At 45.0% G+C, this 19,759-nt stretch overlaps 1 protein-coding gene across 2 annotated transcripts in view; it reads right to left on the bottom strand.

Annotated features, from left to right (window-relative positions):
• The window catches only part of MSH2 (mutS homolog 2), a 194,231-nt gene that overhangs the window by 98,757 nt on the left and 75,715 nt on the right, over positions 1-19,759 (bottom strand). For both annotated transcript variants that reach the window (XM_073554007.1, XM_073554008.1), the window contains one exon: positions 8,349-8,472. In XM_073554007.1, coding sequence (XP_073410108.1) covers positions 8,349-8,472 — 124 coding nt within the window. The remainder of the gene's footprint in view (positions 1-8,348; positions 8,473-19,759) is intronic.

Here is a 19,759-nt window from a genome sequence, read left to right as displayed (position 1 = left end):
GGAATAGTGGATGAGGGCAGGTATATCTCGCCAAGATTCCTTTCCTATGTGGCCTAGTCTGGTCAGTATCGCACCTGCTTGCTAATGAATAATGGGAGGTGGATATAAAAGGATGCAAGGTGGTTGTGTGAGTGTCTCAGCCTGGGAACACAGACAGCCTGTCTGTGTGAGAGACACACACGTGAGTGGAAGCAGTGCCCACTGCAACTGTGGTTTGGCTGGACGGGAGAAGCCCGCCAGTTGGTAGTTAGGTTGTACTTTGTTTAGTTAGTGCCGGAAAGGCAAGGATTTGTTTTATGTTTTATTTCTTTTATGCTTTGCTTTCACCTTTAATAAACCTGACCCAGTGTCAGTTATACACGAACCCCAGCTCTGCGCCTGAGTTTCACGCTGAACGCATGTGACCTTTGACCCCAGCAAAGGCGATCCCGGAGTGTTTTATCATATTGTGGTGGAGAACGCGGGCATCACGTTGCAAGCATGAGCATGGAGGACGTGGTGAAAGCGCTGGTACAGTCCACCGCCGTCCAGCAAGAAGCTAATCGGGTGATGATGGCCCAGCTGAAGGAGTTGGTGGACATGACAGTTACCGATCGTTCGCTTCTCCAGCAGGTGGCGCAGCGCTTGGCAAGCTTACCTGAGGTTAACCTGGAAGCCGTGTCGAGAGTGATTCACGTGAGTCGGTACTGGCAGAAAATGATGACCGAAGATGACGTCGAGGCATACCTGACCACGTTTGAACGGACGGCGGTGCGAGAAAAATGGCCGAAGGCACGATGGGCCGGCCTGATTGCCCCGTTTCTTTCCGGGGAGGCCCAAAAGGCGTATTATGACTTGGAACCTGAAGCTGCGCAGGACTTTGACAAATTGAAAGATGAAATCTTGGCCCGGCTGGGAGTGACGACCGCTGTCCGTGCACAGAGAGTGCATCAATGGACTTATCAGCCGGATAAACCACCGCGGTCACAGATGTTCGACCTGATCCACGTGACGAAGAAGTGGCTACAACCCGAGGTGCTGACAGCGCCAGAGATAATCCAGAGAGTCGTCATGGACAAGTACCTGAGAGCTCTACCGCCAGCCCTGAGGAAGTGGGTAAGCCATGGAAATCCTACGACGGCAGATCAACTGGTGGATCTGGTTGAACGTTACTCCGTGGCGGAAGGACTCCGAGACGACGCTACCCCACCTCGTTCTTCATCATCTCCACGTGGAACCGGTAAGACTGTTCCAGGGAGTAGGGGAGATGGAAAAATCCCTAAGACAGTGGGGGAGGAAAACGGGACTGCCCGCACTGCGAGGCCGAGAGTAACGAACTATGGTCTAAGCAAGGGGCCCGTTAGGTGTTTCCGCTGCCAAGAGATGGGACATATTGCTGCGAACTGTCCGGTCACTACTGATCCCATGCAGTGCGACGTCACAGACTCTAAAAACCGCATGTCTATGGTTGCACGGGTAGTGAGTGTGAATGCCGGTCAAAAGGATGTGGAAAAACACTTGTGTGATTTAACTGTTGATGGCAAAAATGTGGTGGCATTGTTAGACTCGGGAAGTGTGGTGACTCTGGTGAAGGCCAGTCTGGTGTCAGCCCCGACTGGACCATCAGACAAATTTTCTGTAACATGTGTGCATGGAGACACCTGTTCGTACCTCACCACGGTCATATGCATTACTACTTCCTATGGGTCTGTGCAACATAAAGTGGGACTCGTCCCGGCGTTATTGCATGATGTTATCCTGGGCCGGGATTTTCCCTACTTCTGGCAATTGTGGGAGAATCAGTTGATGCCTTCGGGTAGTACTGTACATGATTCTTCTCCCAGGGCGCGTGTGGGTCCCGAACCCCGGGAAGAGGTCTCCCCGGAAGACTCTGGGGAAGAGTCTGCGGGAAATGACCTGCAGTTCCCGTTTTCAGCCATGGCGGGTGATAATGAGGAGACCGGGGAAGAGGAGGAGGCTAACAGCCGTCCACCTCCCCGTTTGCCGGATTTAGAAGTTCAGAAAGATGACTTCCAAAGCGAGCAAATAAAGGATCCTACCCTTTCTCAGGCTAGGACAAATGTAAAAGAGATAAATGGGGTACCCGTAGAACCTGGCTCTAGGCTGGCATATCCTTACATGGTTCTGGAGAATGATTTACTCTATCAGATAGAGAAAAAGGGGGAAGATACGGTGCAACTGTTAGTCGTGCCAAAACCCTACTGGCGGCAGGTGCTGGACCTGGCCCACGGACATGTGATGGGAGGTCACCTGGGAGTCCAGAAAACCACCGAAAGGATATTACACTGTTTTGTTTGGCCAGGCATGCATCACGATATCTGTGTATATTGTGAGTCTTGTCCTGACTGCCAAGCCTCTGCACCTAAGCCCCGGTTCTGTAGCCCTTTGGTACCCCTACCTATTATTGAAGTCCCGTTTGAGAGGATTGGGATGGATTTAGTTGGGCCCCTTCCACGGTCTGCATGTGGACACCAACATATCCTGGTCATCTTGGATTATGCCACTCGTTACCCGGAGGCCATCCCTTTGCGTAACACGGCCACCAAGACTATTGCCAAGGAACTGGTGCATGTGTTTAGTCGGGTCGGTATACCAAAACAGATACTCACCGACCAGGGGACCCCCTTTATGTCCAGGGTAATGAAGGAGCTCTGCCGATTGTTACAAACCGAACCGTTACGCACATCCGTGCATCACCCTCAAACAGACGGGTTGGTCGAACGGTTCAATAAAACTCTGAAGCAGATGCTGAGAAAGGTGATCAAAGGCGGCAAAAAACTGAGGTCAGGCAGTTTTTACTTCACAACCAAAAGTTTTTCTCAGAAAAACCCGGGCAGACTACGCTAATGAAACATGACATCGTAACGGAACCTGGTGTCACAGTTCACGTAAAGCCCTACCGAATCCCGGAAGCGCGCCGTGAAGCCGTTTCCCGAGAAGTGAAGGCAATGTTAGAGTTAGGAGTCATTGAGGAATCGCACAGTGCTTGGTCCAGCCCGATTGTGCTAATTCCTAAACCGGACGGCACCATCCGGTTCTGCAATGACTTCAGGAATCTGAATGCGGTCTCAAAATTTGATGCCTACCCTATGCCCCGGGTCGACGAGTTAATAGATCTGTTAGGAAAAGCCCGGTATATTACGACCCTAGATCTAACAAAGGGGTATTGGCAGATCCCTCTGGCGGAGGCTGCCAGAGAAAAGACGGCATTTGCTACCCCAGAAGGTCTATTTCAGTATGTGTATATGCCGTTTGGACTGCACGGGGCACCGGCGACCTTCCAGAGACTGATGGATCGAGTCCTGAGGCCACATAGGCGGTACGCTTCGGCCTATTTGGATGACATTGTCATTTACAGCTTGGACTGGGAGACTCATCTCCCGAAAGTACAAGCTGTGATTGACGACCTGTGGGAGGCAGGTCTAACCGCGAACCCCAGGAAATGTCACATCGAGCTAGAAGAAGCCCGGTATTTGGGGTATGTAATTGGGAGGGGTGTTGTTAAACCCCAGGTTGATAAGATTCAGGCGGTTCAGGACTGGCCACAACCTGTCAACAAGAAGCAGGTGCAAGCCTTCCTGGGGATCGCCGGCTATTATCGCCGGTTCATACCCAATTTTGCAGCCATCGCTACCCCCCTGACGGATCTTACAAAAGGGAAAGACTCCGTCATGATTAAATGGAGTTTAGCGGCTGAAGAAGCCTTCCATAGCCTAAAACGGGCACTTTGCTCTCAGCCCGTACTGGTGACTCCGGACTTCCGCAGCGAGTTTGTGGTACAAACGGATGCCTCGGATACCGGTATCGGGCCCGTACTCTCACAAGTGAGGGACGGAGTGGAACACCCAGTCCTCTATCTCAGCAGGAAGCTGAATAAACACGAGCAAAGGTATGCAGTCGTGGAAAAAGAGTGCCTAGCCATTAAGTGGGCTCTAGAGGCCCTCAAATATTACCTGGTGGGCCGAAAGTTCAGGCTGATCACGGACCATGCCCCTCTCAAGTGGATGCACTTGAACAAGGAACGGAATAGCCGGGTGACCCGGTGGTTCCTTGCCCTGCAGGCCTACACTTTTACGGTGGAGCACCGCCCAGGGGTACAGATGGGGAATGCAGATGCCCTGTCCCGAGTGCACTGTTTGGCGGGTGTCATTGCTCGACCGGAGTGGTCTGAGCAGAGGGGGGGGATATGTGAGAATCATGTGGGAATAGTGGATGAGGGCAGGTATATCTCGCCAAGATTCCTTTCCTATGTGGCCTAGTCTGGTCAGTATCGCACCTGCTTGCTAATGAATAATGGGAGGTGGATATAAAAGGATGCAAGGTGGTTGTGTGAGTGTCTCAGCCTGGGAACACAGAGAGCCTTGTCTGTGTGAGAGACACACACGTGAGTGGAAGCAGTGCCCACTGCAACTGTGGTTTGGCTGGACGGGAGAAGCCCGCCAGTTGGTAGTTAGGTTGTACTTTGTTTAGTTAGTGCCGGACAGGCAAGGATTTGTTTTATTTCTTTTATGCTTTGCTTTCACCTTTAATAAACCTGACCCAGTGTCAGTTATACACGAACCCCCGCTCTGCGCCTGAGTTTCACGCTGAACGCACGTGACCTTTGACTCCAGCAAAGGCGATCCCGGAGTGTTTTATCATATTGTGGTGCATATTCATGACTTTAATGAGCGGTACCACCTGATTGCTGAAGGCAGGAAGAGCTGGGGCACCGAGAGCACGGGAGAAGCAGGGGGGCTGCAGAGACCGCACCAGGGAATCTGAGTATAATCTCTGACACCCCCGCTCCCCCTCCCCCACTGACCCCCTGATATATGACCCAAGTATAAGCCGAGAGGTAGATAGATATATATATATATATATATATATATATCTCTATCTCTATCTATCTATCTATCTATCTAAGGCTCAATGTGTGTGTGTGTGTGTGTGTGTGTGTGTGTGTGTGTGTGTGTGTGTGTGTGTGTGTGTGTGTGTGTGTGTGTGTGTGTGTGTGTGTGTGCGTGTGTGCGTGTCCAGGATTGGCATCCGCACTGTCGCAGCTACAGCCACAAAATTTGGCAGTCACACCTCTGGACCCCGAGAGTGTCACAGGCTATGTTGTGAGGCGAAATTTTAACCTCGCGCGCTCCAATTCACCAAACAATTTTGCCCCTATCTACATAATGGGGAAAAGTGTATGTATTGGCATCCGCACCGTCGCAGCTACAGCCACAAAATTTTCATTAGAATATGTTTTTTGCTGCATTGTATTGGACCCCATAGCTAATGATCATAACAATATAAGACAAACTCTTTAGATCAATTTATATACGCTGGTAGAGGCCCATAATAAAATATCTGCTGTCTTGATTGAAACATGCAAGGTGCACTCACTACACAGCTGTTGTAACATAGGCTGAAAACAAGCCCAACCTCAGCTATCCTGATAGTTATGTAGGTCATATCATATATCAATGAAAGTTACTGCCCACTGTGATCTATACAAGAGAATATACATAATATCCAATTGATACTGAAGCTACGGAGGCCATTACCTGGATCCTAGCAGCGTTAGTGTAAGTCCCGTGGGAGACACTTCCCTCTACCCCGACGTGCACGTTTCGCCCAGCTTCCTCGGGGGTCCAATACAATGCAGCAAAAAACATATTCTAATGGGAGTCGTTTGTCCCTTTTTTTCTTGCACTAATTTTGTGAACATGAATGCCTTTTAAATTTTGATATTTGATTCAATAAAAGAAATGACGTTTTACCATTTAAATGCTCTGGTTTTTTTATCTGAACTTCAACATAGAGTAGGATCTTAGGTTTTCTATTTGATTGTTATAAGAGCATTACTCTGGATAATTTTGTTGCTGGTTCGAGAGCCACAAAATTTGGCACAGTCACACGTCTGGACCCCAAGAGCGTCATAGGCTGTGTTGTGAGGCAAAATTTTAATGCCGTGCATTCCAATTCACCAAACAATTTTGCCCCTATCTACATAATGGGGAAAAGTGTATGTATTGGCATCTGCACCGTCGCAGCTACAGCCACAAAATTTTGCACAGTCACACGTCTGGACCCCGAGAGCGTCATAGGTTATGTTGTGAGGTGAAATTTTAACCCCACGTGTTCCAATTCACCAATTTTACCCCTATCTACATAATGGGGAAAAAGTGAAAGGAAAAGTGTTGGAGGTAAATTGACAGCTGCCAGATGTGAACAAGGGGGACTTAAAGAATGAGAGCGATGGCGCCAAAGAGTATATACCGTACAGTTGCTAAGGTGGGGCCCTGACATGGGATACTCACCACACACGGGGATATGAACACACACACTACCATGTGCTTCAACACATATACCACCCTCAGCACACATTTCACCACACATACACCAACCTCGCCACATAAAAGTCGAAACACAAAGTCACCACTCAAAACTCGCCACGCTGTCCCAGAGCTGTTTAAAAGATGAAAAATGAGCTGTGATTGGTTGCTATCAGCAACAGTTTTCTTTGTAGACAGTTGTGGTAACTGAGGCCTATTATTCTTATCATTTCTATGGTGTTATCGTCTATTAGATACACTGCTCAGCAGACAGTATCACACAGAATAGGATTAGATACACAGCTCAGCAGTCTGTATCACACAGGATAGGATTAGATACACAGCTCAGCAGTCTGTATCACACAGGATAGGATTAGATACACAGCTCAGCAGTCAGTATCACACAGAATAGGATCAGATACACGGCTCAGCAGTCTGTATCACACAGGATAGGATTAGATACACGGCTGAGCAGTCAGTAACACACAGGATAGGATTAGATACACGGATCAGCAGTCAGTATCACACAGGAGAGGATTAGATACACGGCTGAGCAATCATTATCACACAGGATAGGATTAGATGCACAGCTCAGCAGTCAGTATCACACAGGAGAGGATTAGATACACGGCTCAGCAGTCTATCACACAGGATAGGATTAGATACACGGCTCAGCAGTCAGTATCACACAGGAGAAAATTAGATACACTGCTCAGCAGTCAGTATCACACAGGATAGGATTAGATACACGGCTGAGCAGTCAGTAACATACGATAGGATTAGATACACAGCTCAGCAGAAAGTATCACACAGGAGAGGATACTTGGGTAATCGTTTAGTTAATTTGTGTTGCAAACCTGTAGTGTTGAATATATGATGTGAAATGGTTTTATGTGCAATATAATCATTATAATTTGTTATAACTAACCACAGTTGGTTACTATGCCCAGGCAACGCCGGGCTCTTCAGCAAGTATATATGTATATATATATTACATACACACACATATATATATATATACATACATACATACATACATACACACATACACACACTGACACTCACACTCGTGTATAAGCCAAGATTTTCAGCCCATTTGTTTGGGCTGAAAGTCCCCCCCTCTCGACTTACTCGAGTCATATACCAGAGGGTCAGCGGGGGAGGGGGAGCGGGGGTGTCCGATCATACTTACCCCCTCCTGGCGCGGTCTCTGCAGCCCCTTCTCCCGATCTCAGGCTCCTTCCTGCAGCGGTCACGTGGTATCGCTCATTAAAGTCATCAATATGTGCATATTCATTACTTTAATGAGCGGTACCACGTGACCGCTGAAGGAAGGAGCCTGAGACCGAGACAAGGGGCTGCAGAGATCGCACCAGGAGGGGGTAAGTATATGCTATATTCACCTGTCCTCGCTCCATCGCTGCGCGCTGCTCTGCTGTCTTCCGTCCTCTGTCTGATGTTCAGGCAGAGGGCGCGATGACGTAGTCAGTGCGCGCCCTCTGCCTGAACGTCACTGACAGAGGGACCCGGCAGACACAGCGGTATCGCCAGTGCCGGGGTCCTGAGCCAGCGGTGACACCGGAACCTGGCCCCCAGCGACAGAAAGGCGAGTATTTAATTTTTTCTTTTTAATCTGCAGCGGCAGCAGCAGCATATGGGGGGTATTCTATGGAGCACCATATGGGGCAGCATATGGGGGGCGTATTCTATGGAGCACCTTATGGGGGCAGCAAATGGGGGGTATTCTATGGAGCACCATATGGGGCAGCATATGGGGGATATTCTATGGAGCACCATATGGGGCAGCATATGGGGGGTATTCTATGGAGCACCATATGGGGCAGCATATGGGCGGGTATTCTTTGGAGCACCAATTTTGCCCTTTCATAAAAAGAGAGATTTGGATTATTCAAAATAATTTATAAAAAAAATACATTTAACACAATAGGACCTATATCAAGTTAAAAGGTATTGGTGCAGTACCAGATCTTTTGCATAAGAGTGTGACGAACCCCTTTGGCTTAAGAGGACCACACTCACCAAGCTCTCTAGCTGCACTGTTAAGAGTAGACTGCATGTTTTTCTCAAGCTCATCCATCTTTTCTCTTAATTCGGTCAAGTTGGGATCAAAAGAAGGTTTCACGAGAAATTCATGATTTTCCACCTAGAAGGAAAAAAAATGTCGTCAGAATAAGCTAAAGCTACGGCTGCATAAAACAGTACTTAGAGCAATTTAAAAAAAACTCCATTCCGATGCGAGAGCAGCCATGATGTCCATCTTTATAACTACTGAATTTATCCAATGCGCCAGTCCTGTATAAGGATGGATTCACACACGGCATTCTGCAGCGATGAGCTGCGTTATCGACAAAAAAGGGGGAAATGCACTACCAATAACAAATAGCGGGGTGCTACATCATCGCTGCACTCATCACTCTTGCATTGCTCCTTGTGTGGCCATGTGCTGCGTTATTATTGGTATTTTCTTTCTGGCTGACAAAGCTGCAACCACATGTTACTTAAAGTCTATATGACATTTTTAAAAGGTTTAAATATGCAGCGTTTTTGTCAAGTTTGGTGTTTCATATGGTCATTGACGGTTTTAGAATGATCAAGAACATACAAATATACATAAATATATATATATATATATACACAGTGGGGCAAAAAAGTATTTAGTCAGTCAGCAATAGTGCAAGTTCCACCACTTAAAATGATGAGAGGCGTCTGTAATTTACATCATAGGTAGACCTCAACTATGGGAGACAAACTGAGAAAAAAAAATCCAGAAAATCACATTGTCTGTTTTTTTTTTTCATTTTATTTGCATATTATGGTGGAAAATAAGTATTTGGTCAGAAACAAGCAATCAAGATTTCTGGCTCTCACAGACCTGTAACTTCTTCTTTAAGAGTCTCCTCTTTCCTCCACTCATTACCTGTAGTAATGGCACCTGTTTAAACTTGTTATCAGTATAAAAAGACACCTGTGCACACCCTCAAACAGTCTGACTCCAAACTCCACTATGGTGAAGACCAAAGAGCTGTCAAAGGACACCAGAAACAAAATTGTAGCCCTGCACCAGGCTGGGAAGACTGAATCTGCAATAGCCAACCAGCTTGGAGTGAAGAAATCAACTGTGGGAGCAATAATTAGAAAATGGAAGACATACAAGACCACTGATAATCTCCCTCGATCTGGTGCTCCACGCAAAATCCCACCCCGTGGGGTCAGAATGATCACAAGAACGGTGAGCAAAAATCCCAGAACCACGCGGGGGGACCTAGTGAATGAACTGCAGAGAGCTGGGACCAATGTAACAAGGCCTACCATAAGTAACACACTACGCCACCATGGACTCAGATCCTGCAGTGCCAGACGTGTCCCACTGCTTAAGCCTGTACATGTCCGGGCCCATCTGAAGTTTGCTAGAGAGCATTTGGATGATCCAGAGGAGTTTTGGGAGAATGTCCTATGGTCTGATGAAACCAAACTGGAACTGTTTGGTAGAAACACAACTTGTCGTGTTTGGAGGAAAAAGAATACTGAGTTGCATCCATCAAACACCATACCTACTGTAAAGCATGGTGGTGGAAACATCATGCTTTGGGGCTGTTTCTCTGCAAAGGGGCCAGGACGACTGATCCGGGTACATGAAAGAATGAATGGGTCCATGTATCGTGAGATTTTGAGTGCAAACCTCCTTCCATCAGCAAGGGCATTGAAGATGAAACGTGGTTGGGTCTTTCAACATGACAATGATCCAAAGCACACCGCCAGGGCAACGAAGGAGTGGCTTTGTAAGAAGCATTTCAAGGTCCTGGAGTGGCCTAGCCAGTCTCCAGATCTCAACCCTATAGAAAACCTTTGGAGGGAGTTGAAAGTCCGTGTTGCCAAGCGAAAAGCCAAAAACATCACTGCTCTAGAGGAGATCTGCATGGAGGAATGGGCCAACATACCAACAACAGTGTGTGGCAACCTTGTGAAGACTTACAGAAAACGTTTGACCTCTGTCATTGCCAACAAAGGATATATCACAAAGTATTGAGATAAAATTTTGTTTCTGACCAAATACTTATTTTCCACCATAATATGCAAATAAAATGGAAAAAAAAACAGACAATGTGATTTTCTGGATTTTTTTTCTCAGTTTGTCTCCCATAGTTGAGGTCTACCTATGATGTAAATTACAGACGCCTCTCATCTTTTTAAGTGGTGGAACTTGCACTATTGCTGACTGACTAAATACTTTTTTGCCCCACTGTATACACACATACACATACATAATAATAATAATACACCCTCAAATATTGCTTTAGCAAAGTTTTAATGTATAATGCGATTGTAAATCTGCAACCCTACACCCATATGTCGCTTCCACTCTAATCCTGGTCCATTTATATGATATGATAAAAGCTAGTGTTACAGAGAAGTCACCTTGGCAGGTGTGACAACTGGTGAGCGTCTGCTGATCTAGTACAAAACCCTGTGGTGCCACATGAAAGAAAAGACCATAAAGGTCTGCTGGCACTTTCTAAATCATGGATAATAAAAGCTGGACTTTGTTCCCGTGTTTCTGTGCCTGCGGCAGAGGCTCGCTGTGACAAGGAGTTCTAGCTGCACTCTGGTCGACACTGACAGAAATACATCAAAACACAAAAAAAAAAAGCTTAAGGGAAACCACTATTTAGTAATAAAAGGAAAAAAATATATATTAAAAGTTTTATGAAAATAAAAGATAAAAATTACAAATATTCTTGAATGTTGCTCACAAAAAAGTTCTTGAAAAGTTACAGCATGGTGGCATGGCAATGTGGCAAATCAGCACACAGGGCCGAGTAGTCTGGTTTCTGTTTCTTCATATCTGCCGTATGGTTAGAGATATGGGCATTTTTATTTAGTGCAAATGTGTAAGTTGTCATTATTTTATTTTTAAATGGAGGTGTGGCTCACGGTAATTATGCAGAGCAACCTAAAGACACGCCCCCGAGGATCTTGTGAGCCTCACCCCCTTGATAAAGACAATAAAAGTGATCGCAAAACAAAAGGGCCCATATCTGTGGAACAGTATGGCGAATTTAAAAAAAAAATAAAATAAACAGAAAACTCAGGGGAGAATCGGGAATTAAAGAGCAAATACTGGACACTTGTGACCTGGCTGCCACTAGTAGTTATCATATTATTTCATTCAAAAAGACACAAATCTACACATGAATTAATAATTTAGTAACCTGTCATTCTAAATTCACATGAGCGTATATATCTTTATTCAAAACTAAATTTTCATCCATATAAAATCTGTGTGTCTGCATTTTACACCAGTGTGAAATCCGTGCCCCATCAGTTTTCAATAGCAATGCTTGAACGTGCTCGGAGTGCTCAAAAAATATGTTCGAGTCCCCACGGTTAGCAACCAAGAATGGTCAGATAACACCTTATCCAAGCACGGTAGTTCATCACTAGTTCTCATACATCAACATTCTAAAGCGCAAAGTGATCAGCCCCATGGACTAACATTGCTCAGCATGCGATCTCCGATGTTTTGTCGGACTGCACGCGGACCAATAATACGGCCCTCTCCATCTGACTGTAGTCTGCAGCATTTTCTACAGGATACTGTAGCAATCAGCTCACTAGAAATCCTGCAGAGAACTGATTGAATACCCTACTGGTGACAGTTTCCATGAGTGGCAGGTGGCTGGCCGAAGTCCTATCAAAGGGGCGAAGCTTAACAGTCCTTGGTCAGACTGCTGATATGGCAGGCAAAATATAGCCCTTGCTATAACCAAGTTAAATACACTAACGAGCAAAACGGTAACAATGTTTTGAACTTCTGACTTTCAGGCTCCATATCTCACCATTCACTACTGCTTCCAATGTGAGACTGCCATCATGTTATAGACAATCATCTTGGATATCTCATACATAAATTTGAATTGTAATTATTTAGCATATGATTACTTATTGCAGATTCTTGTCACTGCATCTGTTTATTGTTTTGCTACTAAAAATCTAAATTAAATTTTTTTAAATTATTTTGTTAGTATTTTGTAAATCCACCTTTTGCTTTCAGCACTGACCGAAATCTGATCCCTGGTCTCTTCTACACGTTCCCAAAGTTGGTGCATACAGGTCGCCTCACTCGGGTACGTATACAGCTTTTTCTTCAACTCTACCCACAAGTGTTCGATTGGGTTCAGGTCTGAGGGGACTGTGGGGCAAATCCAGCACCTATACTCCATTGTCATTGAACAATTTCTTCGCCAATCTCGACGTATTCTTCAGGTCGTTGACCTACTGGAACACTGTCGTCCTTTTCATTCCCATAGTATTCGAGCATTCTGCAAGACGAAGTAACTCGACTTGAAGGATACTCGAATACAGCTCAGTACTGAGACCACCATCGATCCTGATCAAGATTCCAACGCTGGCCGACAGTCCGCTACTGATGAGCTGGATGATGCAGTTTTTCTGTTCTTGGGAAATCTTCATGGTTGCTCTTCAATTCGAACCAGTGACCTTTCGCTTGGGAATCAACCCAATAACACATGGAGCTATTAGGGAATGTGAGAATAGGTTGTAATTTGTAGTACATAGGAAGAAAAAGATTATTCCACCACCAGGAACAAAACCGTAACACAATGCAGTGATAAGACAAGGATCTGCATAACTAATCATATAAAAGAAAAATTTACGTACTACCCAAAATGATTGCCTATAAAATGATGGCAGTCTCACGTTGGAAGCAGTAGTGTACGGTGAGATATGGAGCCTAAAAGTCAAAAGTTCAAAACATTTTACTCGTCAGTGTATATCCACAGACATGACAGTGAAGAGCACAAGGACAAGGCTAATCTCTTGAGGCACACAGAATTAGGAGATTGAAAGGTTAGCCTAATTTCTTTCTTTAAAGCCCCCGTTACACACTGCGATATCGCTAGCAATATCGCTGTAAAGTCACCGATTTTGTGACATAGCGGCGATATTGCTAGCGATATCGCTACATGTGATACTTACCTCCGACCGGCTCCCCCGCTGATTATCGCTGGTCGCGCGAGAAGGTCCTGGATCATTTCTCATCAGGCGCTTCCTGTGGCGCCGACGAGCGACGCATGGACGCGGGCGGGAGACGTCAGGATCGCCGCGTCTGACAGGTAAGTAGCGACCCCCGACCCCAGCGATGTCGCTGGTGAGATCTTGGCTGTGAGGCAGCTCACTAGCGACCACTTAGCGATGCACCAGCGATCCTGACCGCGTCATATCGCTAGTCGGGATCGCTGATGCATCGCTAGGTGTAACGGTACCCTAAGAGCACGCCGCACTTCTGCCTCCCCACTTCCTGCTTGTAGTGGGGTGGCACACTTCTGAATATTGACGGTTTAGGCCATTGGCATGGTCATGCACTTTTCCATGCGGCTTGCACAGGCAGATTTGACTCTGCAGCATTGGAGAAGTGTAATGGGTGCAAAGTGAAGCTAGTTGGATCCAGACAGATTCAAAGTGGCACTTACAGGCTCTAAATGGATTTCCTGCAGGATGGACACGCTAGTTTCCTAGGTAACCAGCCACTCCGAGACTGCGGGGTAGCTGGTAACCCAGGCAACAAGCTGTAAACTATAGAATTAAAAATACTTCTGTTCTAAAAAAAGGATTTATTTTTTTAATAAGAGATAAACTACAAAAGTTGCTTGTTTTTCCATGTATTTTAGAATTTTACTCATTAAGGAATCTTTTTCTAACAGTTCCAGAAAAAAAAAAAAAAACAACGTTGTGCTGTTACAGGCATTGATTATGTAAGATCATGCAGCATTAATATTCCCTTTATTCTCCTAAACAAAAGTTTGTCGGAATCCTAAATCATCATCTGGAAACAAGTAACATGAAGAGTTGTATAAGTTTGCATAGACTTTTGCCTTCATACACGGTTTCTCAGAATTTACATTTCTCCTTAGGTAAAACGCATTATTATACAATTTACACACACGGCATTACCATTTATCTAAATTGTTTGTAGTTTGGAGAAATTGCGGGACTTTGCAATTACTAGAATAAGAAATTAAAATGAAGGTCTCTGAAATATTTACTGTGCGACTAAAGATACAATATCAAACACAAAGGGAACAAAAAGGGAGAGAGGGTATAGGATATCTAAGAATTGCAAAATTCTCTAAAAGAGATTAACCATTGGGTAGGCAAACATCATGGGGACAATATCACCTCTAATTAGTGTCTTGATATTTAAAGTGGTTGTCCACTAGCCTGACTCCATTATTGGTTTTGCCTTAAAAACCTAAAGGGCCTGTCACACTAAGCGATATCGCTAGCAATATCGCTGTAACATCACTGGTTTTTGTGACGTTATAGTGATATTGCTAGCAATATCGCTATGTCTGATACTTACCTCCGACCGGCTGCCCCGCTGGTTATCGCTGATCGTGCGAGAACGGCCTGGGCCTTTTCTCGTCGTCAGCTTCCTGTGGTGCCAACGAGCGACGCGTGGACGCGGGCGGGAGGACGTCAGGATCGCCTCGTCTGACAGGTAAGTAGCGACCCCCCGAACCCTGCTATGTCGCTGGTGAGATCTGCCTGTGTGGCAGCTCACTAGCGACCCCTTAGCGATGCACCAGCGATCCTGACCGCGTCATATCGCTGGTCGGGATTGCTGGTGCATCGCTAAGTGTGACAGTACCTTAAGGTTAATGCCCCTAAAGATGCTTTCCTGCCAAGTATCATGCTGTCTGTTTTATGCCTTGCTGCTTCCGGTGCCGTCATCAGCTCAGTTGTCAGAGCCATCACTTCCTCTTCAGAATCGTCTGCTCCCTTCTGACACTTCCCATCAGCCCTTAAGCTGAGATGCAAGCCAGCAGTGAGCACAGACTTGTAACTCCACCTATATCCCTCTCACACCAACCAATGTGGTCTCACAAAGCATCAGCACAACCTCTTGTATAGGACACTGATAGAGTGAATAGAAGCAATGCACAAAGCATCAGAACACCAGCCCTGACATTAACGATTATCCCCTGCTACCACCTCACTAACAGTGAGATAGAATGGCTTGGAAGGGGAACGAGCCATGAATGTATTCATATAACAGAGTACACAAGTACACAGCAGGGTGTGTGTGCTATATATTATATACACATATACATGCACACATATACATGTGGATTTACCTTTGTTCCATAGAAGGCCGCTCTTTGGACGCAGCGATCATACGCTGCCAGTTCCGAATCATGGGCACCCGATCTCAATCTTCAGGACACTTCCTGTAACTACAGGGTTATTGGAGACCCACCATACACCAACCTTGGCTGTGTGCACATGTTGAGTATTTGCAGCAGATTTTTATGCAGCAAAACCCAGAGTGAAGGAAACACTGTGTAATATATGCTCGTTTTTTATGTGAGCATTTAAAGGTATCAACCACTGAGGACTCTCAAATCTAAATATTTCTGAGCTGAACTTTATTCATTTTCAACAAGGAGATCGTTAAAACAGATACGGCTTGCAAAACTCCCTGTTATAGCAGTCAGTACACAAAGTTTTTTCAGACAGATTACCCATGGAACGCCCCCACTGTGTGTGTGTGTGTATATGTGTACGTGTGTGTGTGTGTGTGTGTGTGTGTGTGTGTGTGTGTGTGTGTGTGTGTAAGTAATATATATATAACTTAAGAAAACGCTTTGATTGAGGTGTGTCCAAACTTTTGGTCTGTACTATATATATATATATATATATATATATATATATATATATATATATATATAGTACAGACCAAAAGTTTGGACACACCTCAATCAAAGCGTTTTCTTTTTTGTTAATTATATAATAATTCCACATGTGTTAATTCATAGTTTTGATGCCTTCAGAGTGAATCTACAATTTTCATAGTCATGAAAATAAAGAAAACTCTTTGAATGAGAAGGTGTGTCCAAACTTTTGGTCTGTAATATATATATATATATATATATATATATATATATATATATATATATATACATACACACACACACACAGTGGGGGCGTTCCATGGGTAATCTGTCTGAAAAAAACTGTGTGTACTGACTGCTATAACAGGGAGTTTTGCAAGCCGTATCTGTGTTTTAATGATCTCCTTGTTGAAAATGAATAAAGTTCAGCTCAGAAATATTTAGATTTGAGAGTCCTCAGTGGTTGATACCTTTAAATGCTCACATAAAAACGAGCATATATTACACAGTGTTTTCTTATCACTCTGGGTTTTGCTGCATAAAAATCTGCTACAAATACTCAACATGTGCACACAGCCAAGGTTGGTGTATGGTGGGTCTCCAATAACCCTGTAGTTACAGGAAGTGTCCTGAAGATTGAGACCGGGTGTCCATGATTCGGAACTGGCAGCGTATGATCGCTGCGTCCAAAGAGCGGCCTTCTATGGAACAAAGGTAAATCCACATGTGATCACTGAACCGTGCAGATTTACTGCATCCAATATTCTATTGATGTAATTTCTCTTGCGGAGACGAGAAATTGACTTGCTGCGGTCAGGAAAGACGCGCCCGTATGTCAGTGTTTGCAGGTGATCCACAGGTGCACAGAGTCTGATAGTGGACATGGGATTTCTAGAAATCCCATCCACTATGCTGTAACATCTGGACGCTGCATAAATGCAGAGCATCAAACCCACAGCAATTCCTGACTGTGGGCACGTATACCCTGAGCCTTCAACACAGTGTAAAAAAGAAAAAGAAAAAAAACAGCCTTGAACGGTTGGATCTCTGCTTTGTTACATACAACTACTCCACTCTCGGCTTCATAATCCATAAATCCATTTCCACATAATAAAAGGACCGTTCAAGCTCTTTCCTTTCCAGACTGTATGGGAACATATAGAAGGCGTCCTAATCTCGGAACGCAAATACAAAGCATGGATCAGATTTCTATAACTGGCGAACACGTGCACGTCTTCCTGGACCGAGAGCGTACATACACATGCTGCACATTCATGATTAACACATTGAATATGGAATTACATCTCTACTTCCAAAGAATTAAAAACAGTCCGGCAATAGGAAATCTCTTATCTCTTCTCCACAACAATTAATCTAACCTACGTAATAATCACTTAATAAAAAGGAACATTCAAACATTGCGAAGAGGAGAAGAAATCCCGAATGTCGGTGTCACAACGTAGAGGCGGCTTTCTCATTCACATCACAGAGCCCGTAGCACTTTACACACTTCCAAGGACTTAGGATTTTATTTATTTATTTATTTATTTTTAATCTACATTGAATTCTGGAAATTATTTTTCGATTTCATTATTAATAAGCAATCATAAAAGTAAAACCTTGTATTAAAAAAAAGATGTAGTATTTCACAGAGAGTAATTTTTTTTATTAGATATCCAATGCTTCACTGACTCAAAAGACTGCAAACAGATAAACACACAGGGATTCTGCATCTGTCATGGCCGACGGGCTCATCTCCATGTAGAATCCTATTCTGCCGCAGGTATATTTCACATCTATCTACTTCATGTATTAAAATATTACAGAATAAGGCTACATTGGCAACTGTCGGGTCACGGTGGCGCTCTGATGGGCACAATAAACCTTTGGATCGCTGCCAGGATGGGTGAGAGAATGAACGATATGAAGCCAGGCTTCTATATGGAGAGAAGTTACATCGCTCCGTGTCCAAACACTAACGTAGATCGGCCACTCTCCAAGCAGAAAGTGACAGCACTGGATGAATCACATCCAATCAGCTGACATTCAGGGGAGGAAAAAAAAAAAATCCAAAAAAACACATTAATAAAAGAGGATCCAGGAGTAAGGAGCAGTGATGAGTGCACGTGTTCGGACGCTCGAGCGCTAACCGAGTGACTTCAGCATGTTCGAGCTGGAATAATATGTTGGAGACCCCACGGTTGCATGTCTCATGGCTGTTCAACAGCCTCAACACATGTAGGGATTGCCTGTTTGTTAGGCAATCCCTGAATGTGCTGCGGCTGTCGAACAGCCGGAAGACATGCAGGCGTGGGGACTCGAACATATTATTTGAGAACACTGAAGACACTCTTTTAGCACCCGAGCATGCTCGCTCATCACTAGTAGAGTTGAGCGAATATGTTCAGAATCGGTCGCCAAATTAGAATTTGCCACATTGGTACCCTATTTGCGCTGAATTTTTGTTTGACGATCGACTCCGAACATATTTGTTCATTTCAACTCCCATTGACTCCAATGACGTTAGGCTGTTTTTGCAATATTCGCCGCCGATTTTGTAATCGGAATCGAATTTCGAAAAAGACGATCAACTCTAATCACTAGTAAGTAGCCATATAAATCTTTTTTTTTCTTTAAAGGGAAGGTGCCATCCAAAATTTTTTTTTCAGCAATTGAAAAATGTGAAGAATTAATGTTTACATTTTCTTAAAAAATATTATCATGTTTTTAATTTTGTAAAATATGAAAAATAATTTTAAAAAGTTTGGCATTTCCACTTGTTAACACTACGGGGAGCAGCTACTGAAATTTGGCACAAAAACCTGGTGTACAACTAGCTCACATTACTGCACTGCAGTAATTATGGGCGGAATCTGCTGACATGGGTGTGGTGTCACTCCTCTCCTCCCCTTCTGGGTGTTTGCTAAGAGAAAAGAGAGGATGACATCTAGGAACACAGTGAGCAGCCATTTTGATGGGGCCTGCAAAGTTATACTGACTGTCTTTGCATGCAAAGTCTGGATCAGGACAGGTCATCAATCAGCAGAAATGTGTCCTGGATTTCTGTGGAGCAGACAAGAAGACGGTCCATCCATGTGTATAAAAGACAGCGCTCTATGTACAATCCCTGGCACCGAACAGGGCGCACCCCATAGACCAGCACACTGCTCTCCTGAAATACTCTGTGCTGCTGTCGCCCTGCTCCTTCCACCATATATCAGGCCCCTGTCGCCTCGCTTTCACACATCGCCAGGACGGGATCTGAGAAGAGGAATGGGGTCTTCGGTCACCGAGGATGGCAGGCAGCAAGGATTCTGGGAGTAGGGTGACAGCAGCACAGAGTATTTCAGGAGAGCAGTGTACTGGTCTATGGGGGGCACAGAGGGAGATATATGGTGGAGGAGCAGGGTGACAGCAGCACAGAGTACTTCAGGAGAGCAGTGTGCTGGTCTATGGGGGAGATATATGGCGGAGGAGCAGGGTGACAGCAGCACAGAGTATTTCAGGAGAGCAGTGTACTGGTCTATGGGGGGCACAGAGGGAGATATATGGTGGAGGAGCAGGGTGACAGCAGCACAGAGTATTTCAGGAGAGCAGTGTACTGGCCTATGGGTGGCACAGAGGGAGATATATGGTGGAGGAACAGGGTGACAGCAGCACAGAGTATTTCAGGAGAGCAGTGTACTGGTCTATGGGGGGCACAGAGGGAGATATATGGTGGAGGAGCAGGGTGACAGC

The sequence above is a fragment of the Dendrobates tinctorius genome, unplaced genomic scaffold, assembly GCF_039654945.1.
Source record: "Dendrobates tinctorius isolate UK_male_01 unplaced genomic scaffold, ASM3965494v1 ptg000205l, whole genome shotgun sequence".
Taxonomy (NCBI): Eukaryota; Metazoa; Chordata; class Amphibia; order Anura; family Dendrobatidae; genus Dendrobates; species Dendrobates tinctorius.
This window is presented reverse-complemented; position numbering and strand designations above follow the sequence as displayed.